The sequence below is a fragment of the Halyomorpha halys genome, unplaced genomic scaffold (genome assembly GCF_000696795.3).
Source record: "Halyomorpha halys isolate HHAL.00 unplaced genomic scaffold, Hhal_1.1 Scaffold158.1, whole genome shotgun sequence".
NCBI classification, from domain to species: Eukaryota; Metazoa; Arthropoda; class Insecta; order Hemiptera; family Pentatomidae; genus Halyomorpha; species Halyomorpha halys.
Genome location: NW_027107138.1, coordinates 227,105 through 243,858, shown reverse-complemented (window position 1 = coordinate 243,858; position 16,754 = coordinate 227,105). Strand labels below are relative to the sequence as shown.

Sequence of the window (16,754 nt, the reverse complement as noted above, 5' to 3'; positions counted from 1 at the left end):
TATGTTTTATATTATCACCTACATAATAATTAAAACCCTGCAGTATAGCACGAGCAGGTCCCGATGTATACAATTACATATTAGGTGATCGTCTAGATCAGCTGATTCAAATGTATATATAGACGAGCTAGTCTCAATAAAAGTCAGTGTTTGAATAGCAACAGAGTTGGTCATTTCTCTTTTTAGTCTTTGTTTTACCAAACGCTTAACAGGTGCCGAAACCCGGGAACTTTAGATACCGGAGTAAAATTTGTTTTAATGAAGAATTTTTATTGTTTTTTTTTCTCAGATTCCAAATTGTTTTCTTCTTCTCTAATTTTCTTTTCTAAATAAAGGCTGCCAACGGTATCGTCCGACAAGCGGTATTTAACCTGGAAGCTTTAAATCAAAATGGGGTTACTACCGGAAGTTACTCCAGCGGGAGCCCACGCCACAACACTTGAGTGGGTAGAAGTACGCACAGCAACCGCTAAGACTTGAGGAAGGCCGTTTCTGACCTCGAACTGTTTCCGGGGAAACAGGAGAATTGAGGCATTAAAAGCAGCGGCTGTGTTCAGAGTGAAGAAGAGCTTCCTAAATCAGATTCAGGCAGACGAAGAGACCCTTTGGAGAGTTATCAAGGAAAGATTAAAGAAGGCTTTCGGAGGAGGATGGTGGGCCCCAGAGTAAGATATATTTATGATGATCCGAGAGACAAAGGAACCGAAACCGTCTAATGGGCAGTATGCCGCGGAACTCTTGGCACGCTATAACAGAATTGCAGATAAACTCAGCGAGATGAGGGAAACAATCCAGATACAGGGTCAAATGCGATTCCTATCCATGGTACCAAAGGTTCAATTAGCAAAAGAGCTGCGGAAGAAGGAGGGATTTCCAAGAAAGCGCTCATTTGTGGAATGTGCTTCGAATGTGGCAATGAGGGTCATATCGCTAGGCAATGCCCCTAAATAAAAGAAGAAACGAAGGCCAGGGTGAGCCAATAGAAGTGAATACTCAATGAGCAGGAAAAACCTACGACTACGACATAGCGAATCTTCAGAAGCATCAGGGGTATTAGAGACGGAAAAGCTCAGGAATCTAGAAACAGAAGCAGACTCAGAAGCAGAGGAGGAGCGTGGAGATGAGGGCCAAGAAGAGGAAAGACACGCGAAATTTAAAGATGATGTCTGCAGAGGGGCGGCCGCACATTGGAATTACGGATAATTATGGAGAAGCATACCTATAATACGAGTGAAGGAAGGCGTAAACTGACTGGTGAACACCGGGAGTTCGAATTCAATCGTGTGGCGAGGAACATTGGAGATATTGGACGGTAGAGAAAGGACATCCCAGGTCAAGGTGTGTAACTGTCAATTAATTACCCTGGGTGGACCCTGCTGCAATGAGGGGGAGGCAGTAATAGGCTTGAGTAAGTGGGAGCTCAAGGGAAATAAGTGACGGTTCATGTAATGGGAAAGATGCTTGAAACTATCAAGAAATTATAGGATGCGACCTACTGGATAAACTGGTGGCGCGTATTATGAACGAAATGTGGTAATGGTATATAGAAATTGTAGGAAAGAAATATAGTTGCCAGAGACTCCTGAGGCCCGGGAATGAGAGGGTAGGCACGGTGGTGCGATATTTTTTTTTAAGGAGGGAGACAGACTGGGCGCTACTGGGAAAACAGTTCATGAGATTTCGCTGAATCAAGATAGCATGACTTATGTAAAGGAAAGGCGGTATCTCCAAGCACTTCGACAGCACATCAAAGAATAGATAGAGAATCTGAGAAGGCAGAAGATAATTATTAACAGCACCTCGCCATATAATAGTTCTTTGTGGGTGGTAAGAAAGAAGAGTACGCCAGGGGATGGCAGGGAGAAGTACCGTCATTGACCACAGCAGACTGAATGAGAAGTACCCGATCCCGAAATTCGAGGACATTTTGGATAGATTGGATGGAGCGAAAATTTTAAGCACGCTCGACTTAAAGGGGGTACCATCAAATTAAGATGCATCCCAGAGACCAGTATAAGACCGCTTTCACCTTCGAACGTCGGTATTATGAATTGGCATTATTTCCAAGGATGCCATTTGGTCTTAAGAACGCATCCGTGACTTTTCAGATGCTGATGGATGAGTTCCTGAGAAGACTGGACGAAGCAGTTTGTCAAGTATACATGGACGACTTACTGGTGTTCAGCAAATCGGAATAGGACCATGTGGACTATATAAGGAGTGTGTTCCAGCGCATGAGGGAATTTGGCCTAAAATTATCCAGAGAGAAGTTGGTGTTGGGGCAGAACCGAATTAATGTTTTGGGGCACACTATCTCCAATGACAGCGTGGGACCAGATATACAGAATGTGACCCTGTAAAGGATGGCGGTACCCAAAGACGTGAACGGAGTTCGGCGATTGCTGCATTGAGTGCTGAACTATTACAGAAGATTCGTACCGGACATGGCGTAATATCTTGTACCCCCTCAGCCATCTACTGAAAAAAGGGAATACAATAAAGATAACACCTCAGATGAAGAACAAAGTCCCGAAGTGCATAGAGAGACTACAGAGGGAACCGTTCTTGGCATTCCCTGATTTTAAGAAGAAATTTACCCTTACGACTGATGCAAGCGAATACGCTCTAGGTGCAGTGTGGATTATCACAGGAATATGACGAAGGAGAAAGCCCCAGAGCGTATGCGAGTCGACGTCTCACCAATGCAGAGACTCTCTACAGCGTCCTGAAACGCCAATTGCTGGGAATTGTGTGGGCAGCAGAATACTGCGGGCCATATATTTTTGGGAGATGTTTTCGGGTACACACTGACCATAGACCGTTGCAGTGGGTTGGTAAACTGAAGGAGACATCTGCTCGGATCACCAGATGAAAGGAGATCCTTAGCCAGTACAACATTGCGTATAAGCCTGGGAAGAACAACTTGGTCGCGGACTAGCTTTCAAGGGCCGTAATGATTAATGCAATCGAGGATGAGAAAGGTGAACCATCTGGAAGTAGGAGCCAGTTCCTAAGAGAGTGAGCACCAGGGAAAGAAGAAGAACAAGAAATACCAGACACCGAGATCATTGTAGGCAAATCAGAAGATGAACACTCGATTGCAAGTAGACCCACGGAAATAGAAGAGTTAGACGAGATCGTGAACGATAAACGTCGCCAGATAATTTGGAAAACCAAGACTTCGTGATCAACGAAAATGGAGGATGGGAAATATGGTCCTCACCGGGTGTCAATGAAGATCAGATTTGCAGAGCATTGAAAAATGCATCTAAAGCGGGACAGACCCACCACTTGTATATTTGCAATACAATTCTTTGGGACAAGGTTCAGCGCCTCTGGCGGAAGGAAAAGATCGTTATAGACCGAAAATTTATTCAGTTCACCATGATTGTGGAGACTCTCCGGGAACCAGAACCACAAAAAGAGGTGACGCTTGCCTAGCACCTGAGCAAGATGAATATGAGGATGGCCTGAACTTTACAGGAGCTGCGCCGACGATATTTTTGTTGAATGAAGCGCACCATCCAATACACCATAGGTAGTTGTGAAGTATGCCTACGAACCAAACATGACCGGCACCCACTGCAAGCGATACAAGAAGAAACGCCCACAGCAGAAATGCCACTTAGTGATCTTCAGGTGGATTCGGTCACTGGATAGGGTACAAGTGGGTCTCGGTAATAGACATCCTCAAAAAATTAGCAATGGCGTACCCAGTGACAGAAAAATCGGGGTAAGCAATATTGAAGGGCCTCCGAACGTGGTTCCAGTATCATGGCGTTCCAGAGAGAATCTCATCTGACCACGGACGTGAGTTTGACAATGGTGGTATGAGAGCAGAGATAAAAATCTTGGAGGTAACGTGGCACTCCAATACTCCAGGTCACCCGAAAGGTAGAGGCGGGATAGAACGCCTCAATAGTACACTTAGTGACCATCTACGAGTGTACCAGCCAGACCAGACGATGGAAAGGGCGATCATAACTTACAACCACTCAATACATTCCATCACAAGGTTTGCCCCGTTCGAGGTTATTTTTGGATTACGTGGACGTCGCAGGGGCTATCGGGATACGGTGGCAGGAGAGAACACTATTGTCGTTAGTAGTATGGCACGACGGAGGATGTTGGACAAAGTTAAGGACAGGATAGAGTGGGAGAAGAAGAAACTGGTGGCTAGGGAAAACCTCTGTGTCCGCGATTTGATAGGCCAACTTAAAATCGGCACGGTGGTATACCGGAAAGTAGGGACAACCCGTGGAAAAGAGCTGCAGAGAAACGAGGGCCCATTCAGGGTGATCACAGAGAACATAACGTGGTCAACATAGAGAGTTTAAAGGAATCGAGAAGACGTAGGACGGTCCATTTGGAGCAGTTGAAACTACCTACAGCGGCGAAACCTTGACGGCCTGCAATGCCCTCAACCCTCAACGGCCTGACAGACGAAATTAGTTTCAGAAGAATTTTGTCGAAGAAAATTGTTAATTTTTTTTATTGTTATATAGAGAGTATTGTTTATTTATTTTTTTTACATACAGTGTTGTTTTTCTTTTTTCTTAGGTTTAAATGTATGTATGCAATCTTACTTTCTTTTGTTGTATTTAATATATAGCTTTTCATTTGTATTTCTTCCGTTCATATTTATGTAATATTTTTAGTTTACGAGGATTGTTCTTCCCACTGGCGTGGGGGGGGGGGAGTTACAATCAGCTGTACAACTTATATCCCAGACAGAGGAAGAGGTCGAGGGGACAGGAAGCGGAGTGGACCAAAACAGCAGACGTGGTAATTGGGGAAGGCGAACAGAAGAAAGAAGATCAAGGCAGGAAAGTTGAGGAGAGTGCCTGGAGAGGGGCGACCGCACATTACAGATCTTCAACGTCAAAGGTGAGAACAGCGGTCTGCCTATCATCGAGGTGAGCGGCGTGAAATGCCTGGTGGACACGAGGAATTTCCACACCACCCTGTACCAGGGAATACTAAGGAAGATGAGTGGAGGAGAGAGGAAACTCCAGATGGACGTCCAGGTATATCATTGTAAGTTTATCACCCACGGTGGGTCCTGTAAAGTAGAAGGGGAGGCGGAGATAGATTTATGTGAATGGGGGATCGTGGGAGAGCCATTACGGGTTCATATTGGTGAGAAAATTGGAGAAGGATTGGAGACAGGATATAGAACGGGAGTATGCGAATATTATTTTCGTGAGGGAGATAACAAACAATGCACCAGACCCCTCTGAAGCAAGATAAAATCACATACGTGAAAGAAAGGCGTTACCCACATGCGTCACAGCAACACATCCAAGAGGAATTAGAAAACCTTAAAAAACAGGGCATCATCGTCGACAGCACCTCCCCATACAACAGCCCTTTATGGGCAGTGCGGAAGAAGGGCATAACGGGATATAAGAAAGAGAAATATAAGGTGGTGATAGATTACCGGGGTCTTAATGAGAACACGGTAGACGAAGAAACCCCATACCACGACTGGAAGATATTTTGAATAGATTAGGTGGGGCAACGATATTTTGCACTTTAGATTTGAAAGTCGGTTACCACCAAATTAAGATGCATCCGGAGGACCAGCACAAGACCCCCTTAACATTTGAGAGAGTGCATTATGAATTCACAAAAATGCTCTTCGGACAGAAGAATGCCCCCATGACATTCCAGCGATTGATGGACGAATTCCTGCTAGAAATTGAAGAGTCCATGTGCCAGGTGTACATGGACGAGCTGCTCGTTTACAGCAAAACGGAAGAGGAACACGTGTTTTATTTGCGCAAGGTGTTCCAACTACTCCGGAAATTTGGGTTGAAGCTAAATTAACTTCGGGGCAAAGCCGGATCAATTTTATGGGACACACGATATCGGAACAAGGAGTCAGATCGAATAAGGTGGCAGCCAGAAAAATGGCGATTTCAACGTACGTTAAGGGAAATAGGAGATTATTGGGTGCCTTAAACTATTATAGAAGACTCGTGCCGGCGATGGCCAAATAACTGGTACCCATCAACAACTTACTGAAAAAGGGAAATAGGGTGCGGGTGACACCCGATATGGTGGAGAATATAAGGAGATGTATGGAGGTACTACAGAAAGAACCGGTGTTGACATTCCCGAACTTCCAACAGATGTCCACCATCACCACGGATGAAAGTGAGTACGCGTTGGGGGCGGTACTGTCACAAGAGGGTGAGGGAAGAAGCGACCGGTGGCGTACGCTTGCAGGCGTTTAACGGATGCAGAAACCCGACACAGCGCGCTAGAGCGGGAACATTATCACCCCTATGTTTTTTTTAAGGAAATTTCGGGTGCACACCGATCACAGACCGCTACAATGGGTAGGGAAGTTGAAAGAGTCCTCGGCTAGGTTGACCCGATGGAAGGAACTCTTCAGTCACTACAACATTGTTACACAATATAAACCAGGGAAGGAGAATGTAATCGCTGACTGGCTATCCCGTGCAATAACTATAAATGCAATAGAGGAAGAGCAACCGCATACGTCAGGAGAAGTACGGCAGTTCTTGCGAGAATGGACACTCGGAGAAGGAAAGGAAGAAACACAAAGCACGCCCGTGAGGAATGATCCGGGGACGACAGCTCAACCGAAAGAAGGCCACCGGAGATGGAGGAGCTCGAAGAGATCGTGAATGACAAGGCGCGCCAGATAATGTGGAAGACCAGAACTTCAAGGCTAATGAAGATGGATTTCTTCGAAAGTGCGAAATAGAAATACGGCAATTGATGGAGAAGAAATCGTCGGTAATGGGATCGCCCAAAGAAAAACGTGGGACAAGGGCCGCGAGAGAATTGCAAGAGAAAAGGCCAAACACGTACCGACACATAAAGAGGGCGTCCGGGACATTGTAGGGAAAATAAGTAGGAGGATCAGCTCTAACAAGGGTAAAGAGCCTCAAAGATATGAGGGACCATTCAGGGTGATTATAATAAGAGAGCATAACCAAATCATGATAGAGAGGGTGAAAGATAAAAAAAAAAACGGTGAACGGTTCATATAGAACAGCTCAAGTTTCCTAAGCTGGAAAGACAGGAGTAAAAGGTATTCGTCTACCGTGTTCTCATTAAGACCCCGGTAATCTATCACCACCTTATATTTCTCTTTCTTATCTCCCGGTATGCCCTTCTTCCGCACTGCCCATAAGGGGCTGTTGTATGGGGGAGGTGCTGTCAACGATGATGCCCTGTTTTTTGAGGTTTTCTAATTCCTCTTGGATGTGTTGCTGTGACGCATGTGGGTAACGCCTTTCTTTCACGTATGTGGTTTTATCTTGCTTCAGAGGAGTCTGGTGCATTGTTTGTCCGGTCACCCCCAGTAAATCTCCCTCACGAAAAAAATATTCGCATACTCCCGTTCTATATTCTGTCTCCAATCCTTCTCCAATTTTCTCACCAATATGAACCCGTAATGGCTCTCCCACGATCCCCCATTCACCTAAATCTATCTCCGCCTCCCCTTCTACTTTACAGGACCCGCCGTGGGTGATAAACTTACAATGATATACCTGGACGTCCATCTGGAGTTTCCTCTCTCCTCCACTCATCTTCCTTAGTATTCCCTGGTACAGGGTGGTGTGGGAATTCCTCGTGTCCACCAGTCATTTCACGCCGCTCACCTCGATGATAGGCAGACCGCTGTTCTCACCTTTGACGTTGAAGATCTGTAATTTGCGGTCGCCCCTCTCCAGGCACCCTCCTCAACTTTCCTGCCTTGATCTTCTTTCTTCTGTTCGCCTTCTCCAATTACCACGTCTGCTGTTTTGGTCCACTCCGCTTCCTGTCCCCTCGACCTCTTCCTCTGTCTGGGATATGAGTTGTACAGCTGATTGTAACTCCCCCCCACGCCAGTGGGAAGAACAATCCTCGTAAACTAAAAATATTACATAAATATGTACGGAAGAAATACAAATGAAAAGCATTGAATAATAAATACAACAAAAGAAAGTAAGATTACATACATACATTTAAACCTAAGAAAAAAGAAAAACAACACTGTATGTAAAAAAAATAAATAAACAATTCTCTCTATATAACAATAAAAAAAATTAACAATTCTCTTCGACAAAATTCTTCTGAACCACAACAACAACTAATTTCATCTGTCAGTACGGGTTGAGGGCATTGCATTGGAATGTATTGAGTGGTTGTAAGTGATGATCGCCCTTTCCATCGTCTGGTCTGGCTGGTACACTCGTAGATGGTCACTAAGTGTACTATTGCGGCGTTCTATCCCGCCTCTACCTTTCGGGTGACCTGGAGTATTGGAGTGCCACGTTACCTCCAAGATTTTTTATCTCTGCTCTCATACCAGCATTGTCAAACTCACGTCCGTGGTCAGATGAGATTCTCTCTGGAACGCCATGATACTGGAACCACGAAGGCCCAGTATTGCCCTGCCTTCAATATTGCTTCCCCCGATTTTTCTGTCACTGGGTACGCCATTGCTAATTTTCTGAGGATGTCTATTACCGAGACCTACTTGTACCCTCTCCAGTGACCGAATCCACCTGTAGATGACTAAGTGGCATTTCTACAGTGGGCGTTTCTTCTTGTATCGCTTGCAGTGAGTGCCGGTCATATTTGGTTCGTAGGCATACTTCACTTTGTCTCATACTTACTATTGGTTATTGTATTCTAGTTCTAGATTAAATAAGACGTTCTCTGGATGTTTGCCTCTGGGTGTATTCGATCTAAGTTACGCCACTGATTAATTTTACTTACGTTAGTAATCATGTTATCTTTCTTTTTCCTGAGTTCTTTGTTCGAATTTAGAAGCTTAATTTTTAACCCGGGGAAAATAATTCAACAATGATGTTATTGTTGGGATAGTGATGTTTAGCTAGTTTCCATCTTGCTTTATGATAAGATCTTGGTTTTTTTTTAATCTTGTTTTCCCATTTATTGAAGATCTATATACCAACGCTTTTGATATCGCCCCTGGCATAAAGTCAAATTCGTCTTTATAAACCGTTTAATTTTTCTGAAGTCCCTATAGCTTCTAATAATTTCTTAAATTTCAGTGAAAATATATATTTTTTTTTTACATAAGAAGTTTTGGTCACTTTATGTGAATAATAATAATTCCCATTTTCATTGTTGTATTTAAGCAAACTTACTTTATGAATTAGTGGATGCATTACTTGAAGTAATTTCTATCCGATTGCATAAATTGAAACCAAGGTTTTATGAATTGCGTATGGATACTCCATGCTAACTACATAATTCCTGGTCATCCTGGTTATACGCAGTGGTTAAATTTTATGAAAGTTGAAAAATCCTTACCTTGAGTGGGCCTAATTTTTATTGTTTTGGAAATATTTATTTAATCAAACGGTATTCTATTTAAACCAATATTGTCAATTACACAATACATTATGTAAACTGTTTATATTTCTAAAACGCATCTGCTTATAACCAATACATGTACAAGAAGTATCATATGTATATGAAATACACAGACTTTTAGCTGATTTGAATGAGTATTAATGCTGTACGTAATACCCATGAAAAATACCAACTTTATGTTCAAAAACATCTGAAGTTATTATTAAATGTATCAAGAAACAAATGTCTTATATTTTTCTTTACATAGCTTCTCCACCTACAACAGTCTTAAAGTTAATTATTATTTAGGTGTATTTTATTTTGTTAATTTTTTTTTTTTTACAGCATCTCTAAATGCAAGGATGCCAGTTGACCAAACAAAAAATCTTGAATCACCAGAACCAACAAATATTGTTCAAATGCCAAAATCGTGGAAGTCACCGAGGTACGTGATTTAAGTTCATTATGATGATTGGGAGTTTACATTTCCTTTTTATATATGTTTATACCTTTTGTTTTTTATATGTACTAAGAATTTAAACCATTATCACAACACAATTATTTACTTTCCTTCTTTAGTAATTGTATTTTTTAAAATATTGTTGCTAATTCTAATTTTCATTTTATATTATTTATACAGCTTATTTTGCAAAGAAAAGTGGAAAAATTAACGAAAATGTACACTCATAAAGAAGGGCTATGTTTTCCTGTACGAAAAGATAAACAATGCAACCTTATAGCTAGGTAACCTTACAGATGGCAGTGGTACCAATAAAAGTAGGAAAATACTCTGCTACAATACTTTCCCTTTTTCTATTTTTTATTTAATTTGATAAAGATGAAAACAGTCCAAGTTTCTTGATTAAATATTCAAGCCTAAGTCTTGGTAGTAGTGTCTTCGTCATAATATCCGCGACCTGTTCCTCTGTGGGGATGTACTGTACTTTGAGAATACCATCCATAATTTTTACTCTTATGAAAAAGAATTTTACTTGTATATGCTCCGTGCGACGATGGTTCTCTGGATTGTGGCACAGACGAATGGTTACTTGGTTGTCAATTTAAAGCGTTTGCACTTGTTGGGGACAGCCCATGTCTTCAAATAGTCTAGACAGCCAGATAATATCTTTTACTGCAACTAGCTCCGCTTCAGTTGTCGAAGTTGCTGTCATTTGTTGACGCTGACTCAGCCTTGACACTGCCCCTCCTGCGTACGTCTTAGCGACTCCAGAAGTTGAACGTCCTGTTTTGTTGCATCCACCAAAGTCTGTATCGCTGTAACTGCTGAGTTCACGACTCCCTTTCGCCATGTACCGGATTCCCAAACTGGATGAAATGCTCTCTTCAGTCGTACTATATCCTGATTACTAGTATAGTCCAGGGTTATATTTTCATTTTTCAAGTAAAATTCTTTACCAACAAAGTTCAACACAAAACCACCTAGCAACGTTGTAGTAATGAATAGATACTGTAGAGCTATTGTAATATTGTATATAATATATAAATAGTAAATATATAGTAGGTTATACTATTATTAGTAATAATATAAATATAATATATATAATGCAGTAATAATGCATTACTAGTAAATTAAAATTATCATAACTTAATATACAATAATATTTTTTTATATTCTATGAATTATACTATTTGTTAAAGCCACACCAAATCGACCTATTCATTCCTTTTTGAGGGAAAGCTTTAAAGAACAAAAAAATTATTCGGATATAAACATTTATTCGTTGGTTGTTACAGATACTCTTTCAACTACTTAAAATTGTGCATTTTCAAGATTAAACATGCATAATACACTGGACGTTTATTCTCACAGAATAATAAATTTAGATCAATAATTCCGCCAAAAGAAGAGTTTGAAATCACTGGTTTCCGACTAGTTTGTATCATAATTTTATATTCAAATAGTTTGATAAGTTTTTGGAAAAAGTGCCATTGAAAGATAGTTTAGTCAGATGGCATGAAATCAAAACTAAAGTCTGTGAAATCATCATGGCCTCTATATATATTTTCCATTTTTGCGAATTTTTCCTGGGTCAAAAGGGAAAGATGTACCTGGGCGTTGTCTTGTTGAAAATAACTTTGTTTTTGTTTGCTATTGAGTATAAAGCTCAAAGCCAATAGCCATGGAACAAGTCCAAACTTTGACAATATTTTTATCTCTATCCAATATTTTAAAATAATGGTTGCGGCATTTCAACCAAAAGCCGGCCTCACTGCATGGTGATTCTTTGGCCAATTTTAAAGAAAATAATGTATTAAACTTTTACATTTCCCATAAATGTGTTCAAATATTTTTCTTCAACAAAACATTATTATTCTTTGGCAATTCTAGCTGCAATCTAAAGTGGAAATGGAGTCCTAATACTCTCAGAGCACACAATTGAACAATGATAAATAGAATCAGACAATGTTTATGTTGAAATAAATACATATACAAAATAATTTAACCAATTTTTAATTTGAGATTTTAAAGTTAATTATGTTTACATGCACTAGGGTTTTTGTAAAAACCTTGTATACACGCGACAAAAACAAGTTAAAGGAGAATTTAATTTGTTGTACCCACAAACATATTTTATGTAGATATATTTTATAAATAAAATGCATATTTTAATAATTTTATAGTTATTTTTACGTAGTTCAATGGGACGTAGATGGGACAGTATTTCACATCAAATAATTATTTATAAGAACTGGGGGGCAAATCTAAGCATGTTCAGTAATAGACCCCAATTTAATTAACGTGTAATTAAAACTTATTAAACAATGAAGTTTTTCTAAAAGTGAAGAATCTGTAATCCAGCCAACTTTAATAATATAAGGGGCTAATAAAAAAAAATCGGGAATAACTCATGATTTAAGGAGATGAGAACTTGGCGTTCTATAGCTGCTTGAAAGCCCTCTTCAAATTGTTTCAACAAAAACAAATTCTAGTTATTAATAAAGACTATTTTATCTAGTTTACGAAAATGCAATTTGGAATTACTTAACTTAAACAGGTTTTTAGTTGTCCCCTTCTATAAATCCAAAATATGACACTTGAATAAACACAAAATTTTAATTTACTCTTTTCCTGTTTGTGATTGGAGCACATTTATCACAGTTACCACCCTAATCTAACCAGAGCAGAAAGGTCGAGTTTTGATTTCCTGGAGCTACCACAAAAGTCAACCCGTCCAGGCCGGAATCAAATTGGCATCACTGCAGTTTCGAGTTAGCAGCTTCAACTTCCTCACTATTACAACTTGATATATCATTAATTAAATACCATATTAACATAATCATAATCATTGTATCCCCTTTACCGCTTGCGCAGTGTGAGATTACAATTTTCAGAGTCTGGACCAGATATCTCGCTCTTGGACCATCTCCCTTCTGCTACTCCAGTCCATATCCCGCCTCCTGAACGCCTCCTTAACACTCTCCTCCCAGGAAATGCGTGGTCTTCCTCTTGGCCTTCTTCCCTCCACGTGAGTCTCATATGTCTTTCTGGCAGTTCTTTCCTAGTCCATCCGAAGGTGGTGTCCGAACCATCATAGCTTGTGCCCCTCTAGGATGCTCCGTAGTCTGTTCCGTAATCTATCCCGTCGTATCCTTCCTTCCACCTTACGAAGGTACCGCATCTCCATGGATTGGAACGTCCTCATCAATATAGCCGCTATCGTTAAGATGAGCACCTAGATATTTGAAATATTGGTTTCTTTCTTATCCTCATACATTTGGTCTTTTCCGGGTTAATTTTCATGTTTATCCAGGTCATCCGCAAAAGCCAACACAGAAAATTTTATGGGTTGTAAGTTCCTGCGTCCTGTCTCATTCTAAGTTTAGCTTTCTTGATTGCTTTATCAAGGGGACTACTATGAAGAGCAGCGGGCTCAAGCAAATATCATAACTTGGATAATTGAAATCTGCAGTAACATATTTTTTTTTTTAGGTTGAAAGAAGATCCTGTCATTGAAGATATCACTTTGAAGAAGTTGTCTTCATGTTCGTTGTCCAAGTACCGGTCCACTAATGGCCTCTGCAACAATCTAGCTCACCCTACCTGGGGTGCTGCCGGTCAGCCCTTCAACCGCCTCATCCAATCAGATTATTGCAATGGTAACTTTCATATTTTTTAAAATTAAATAATTTTGTAACGTTTATCGAGAGTATGATAACAATATACATACTTTGAATAATTGCTCTACTTCAGTCAATTTTCAGCATTTATTTTCAATATAACTATCAATATTTTTTGGATAAATACTCAATAAAATCCATTTATTTTAAATAACATAATAGTTATTATATTATGGGAAAAAAACATAAGAAAAACCCATGACTTACTGATTGTGAAATATAATATGTTGTTTAACTTGGAATCAACACTTAGTCTCTCCAATTGGGCAGGAAATTCTGATTCCCTGATTGAATTCAAGATTCTACTCAACATTAGAGATGGCTGATTGTCGTTAGTACCACATAATCGATAGTCACAACTCAATCGATTGGTACAATCGCACAACATGGAGACATCATATACATACTGTAATATCCTCTTCTTTTATAAAAGGTTGTTTTTTATGTATAGGTATTTTAGTTATACTTTATTTTATGCACCAATGTTAATATTTGTTGATTTTCTTTTTATTAAACCAAAAACCCAAGCTAACCAATTTCATCATTCAGAAGTTATGGATGTCAAAACAAACTGGTTTCAAATATTTCAAGATGGTGGCATGCATCTTTCTGAAGATTGTGGAATTACTGCTATGATGAGTGGCTGGATTGAAATTTTATCGACTTTTGTTATTTTATATCAGAATTGCATTTACGGTAAATTTAACAAAAAAAAATTATAAAAGAAGTGGATAATAAGTATTAAGGAAAAATATAAATAAAGAAAATCATAGACAAAAACTCAAAACCGTTGTGCTACAATCGATGTTTACATCCATGATCCAACATTGTGAACAAAGGATGAAGGGCACTGGTGTGGGAGAGATGACGTCTCCTAGAAGCAGGGGGTGCTGACCATCCCTTGTTTACGGCCAGTGGTAGATAAATAGAAAGAAAACATCAAGAAGTTAGCAGTCATCCAAGAAGATTATACCATAGAAGAAAGAAAGACTTTTTGTTCGGATCGCTGGTAGAATGGGCGTGTCCTGGAAGCTTTGTTTACTGTCAGAGATAGATTTTGAGAACGAAGATATTGAGAACCATCAGCCATCAAAGAAGATTATATAATTATTTAGTTTGCTCTACCTAGGACTAAATCATAATTATAAAAGTAGTAATTAATTTAGTCATGTGTCTTGGGGTTCTGATTGTCTAGAAAACCCAACCTGAGATAAGAGTCAATAATATTATATATAACTTAAAATAAAACTCTCGCATCTATTTAATATTTAATCTTTTCATTTGAATCTTATAATCATCAATGCCATACTTTAGATCTGAGAATAATAAAAACTATTAAATTGTATTTATTATTTTAAATAAATCTGGACTATATATATGTATTGACCAACGACAATAAAAAAAAAAAAACTTACGGATATATATATATATATATTGTGGTTCTTGATGATCAGGTAATAATACAACTTTATTTAGATGATGTTTCACAACTTTATCGTTTGCATAGTCATGCTAATTGTCTATTACAGTGTGTTCTATATTGTGATTCAACTAACTCCAGGTTTGTGCCAGAACTGAACAACACCAGAACAGTACAAATATAAAGTTGCGAAACGTCGCCTAAATAAAGTTGTATTATTAATTGACATTCAAGAACCACAAAAAAAAAATATGTACCTACAGCAGTCGAGAAAAAAATAATTGTTATTTATAGCCTTAGTCAGCTGTTACTTCGATGTCAGCTGACTGAGAAGATCAGCAGATTGAATGTATATAAAGAGATGTACCGAACCCAATAAAGCCAGTATGTTACAATAGTTCAAACGTGTTACATCTTATTCCTTCTTCTCTTTTTTGACATTTTGCCTTCGCCGATACTTAACTGGTGCCGAAACCCGAGAACTTTAGATACCGGAGTAATTTTCAGTCTAAAAGAATTTTTTTTTTCATTGTTCTCTTTGAATTATGACCTTTAACGGAATAGTGAGAAGAGCACTTCTGAATCTGGAGAATATGAACCAAAACAACCAACCTCAAGCTGCATTCAACCAAACTTTAACAACTGGCAACCCAAATCCGCAGGAGATTCAACCATTACCAGAAGTCTCTTTAGCGAAATTTCATGACACGACGCTAAAATAGATTAAGGTCCGTACGGCAACTTTCCAGGACCTGAGAAAGGCGGTGTGGGACCTAGAAAAAATCACCGGACAGACCGGAGAATTAGAATAGAAGCGAACATGTCGGAGGATCTACTAGACAGCGAGGATGCAAAAGCCCTGAAAGCAGCGGTAGTCTGCCGTGTAAAAAGAAGTATTCTAAATCAGATTCAGGCAGATGACCTCCTGGAAGGTCATCAAAGAAAGATTAAAGAGGCACCCAGGAGAATATATTCATGATGATCAGAGAAACGAAAAAACCGAGACACTCTATTGGGCAGTAGGCCGCAGAACTCCTGGCTCGCTATAACAGAATTCAAGATAAAATCAGCGAGATGATGGAGACAATTTATGTACAGGGTCGGATGCAATTCTACTCCATGGTACTGAAGATTCAGTTGGCAAAAGAACTGAAGAAGAAAGAGGGAATGCCGAGAGACCGCTCGTTTGAGGAGCACATTCCTCTCATAGATCTCATTGATACAAGCCCTAGAGAGGTGGAGGCCCAAATGGAAGTAGAGGACCCAGAATGGACTCGGATGGAATATCATCAGCCAAGAAACATGCCAACACAGAAAATTTAAGGAGCCAAGCTAAACCCAGAAACAATCGTCGGCTGGAGGACCGCTAGTGCCATGGGTGTGGTAAAACTGGTTACCTGGGACCCGCCCCTCTAAGACCCAGGGGGAGCCAAGGTTCTATTTCACTTTTGAAATATAAGCTTAAAACAGGAAGAGGAGAATTTAAGATAGTTTAATCGAGCAATATTTAAAAAGTACCTGAAATTGAAAAACGGCATTGAAGGACCTTAGATTTTTGGGACCCAAGAAAAAAAATAGTGATCTTATTTGATACATGACAGGGAAAGAAGGTGAATTCCAAAAAATCGTCCGAGGTAAGTGCTAAACTGCCTTATATTTTCATTGTGCGAGCCATTAGTAAACCTTGTTGCTTTTGATTTAAATTCAGTCGTTTTATTTTCAATTATGATTATAGGTCATAAAAATGTAAAAAGTAATGATTGAATCTTATGGAGTAGAAATAAAATGGCAGGGGTATTTCTTGGAATGCGGAATTAGATATCTTTCATTTACCCAATGTTTCATA

General features: G+C 39.6%; 1 protein-coding gene across 2 annotated transcripts in view; it reads left to right on the top strand.

The window, feature by feature from the left end:
- LOC106678755 (uncharacterized) overlaps positions 1–16,754 on the top strand; it is a 70,461-nt gene that overhangs the window by 33,859 nt on the left and 19,848 nt on the right. For both annotated transcript variants that reach the window (XM_067045442.1, XM_024362720.2), the window contains exons 4-5: positions 9,694–9,793; positions 13,301–13,467. In XM_067045442.1, the coding sequence (XP_066901543.1) occupies positions 9,694–9,793; positions 13,301–13,467 (267 nt within the window). The remainder of the gene's footprint in view (positions 1–9,693; positions 9,794–13,300; positions 13,468–16,754) is intronic.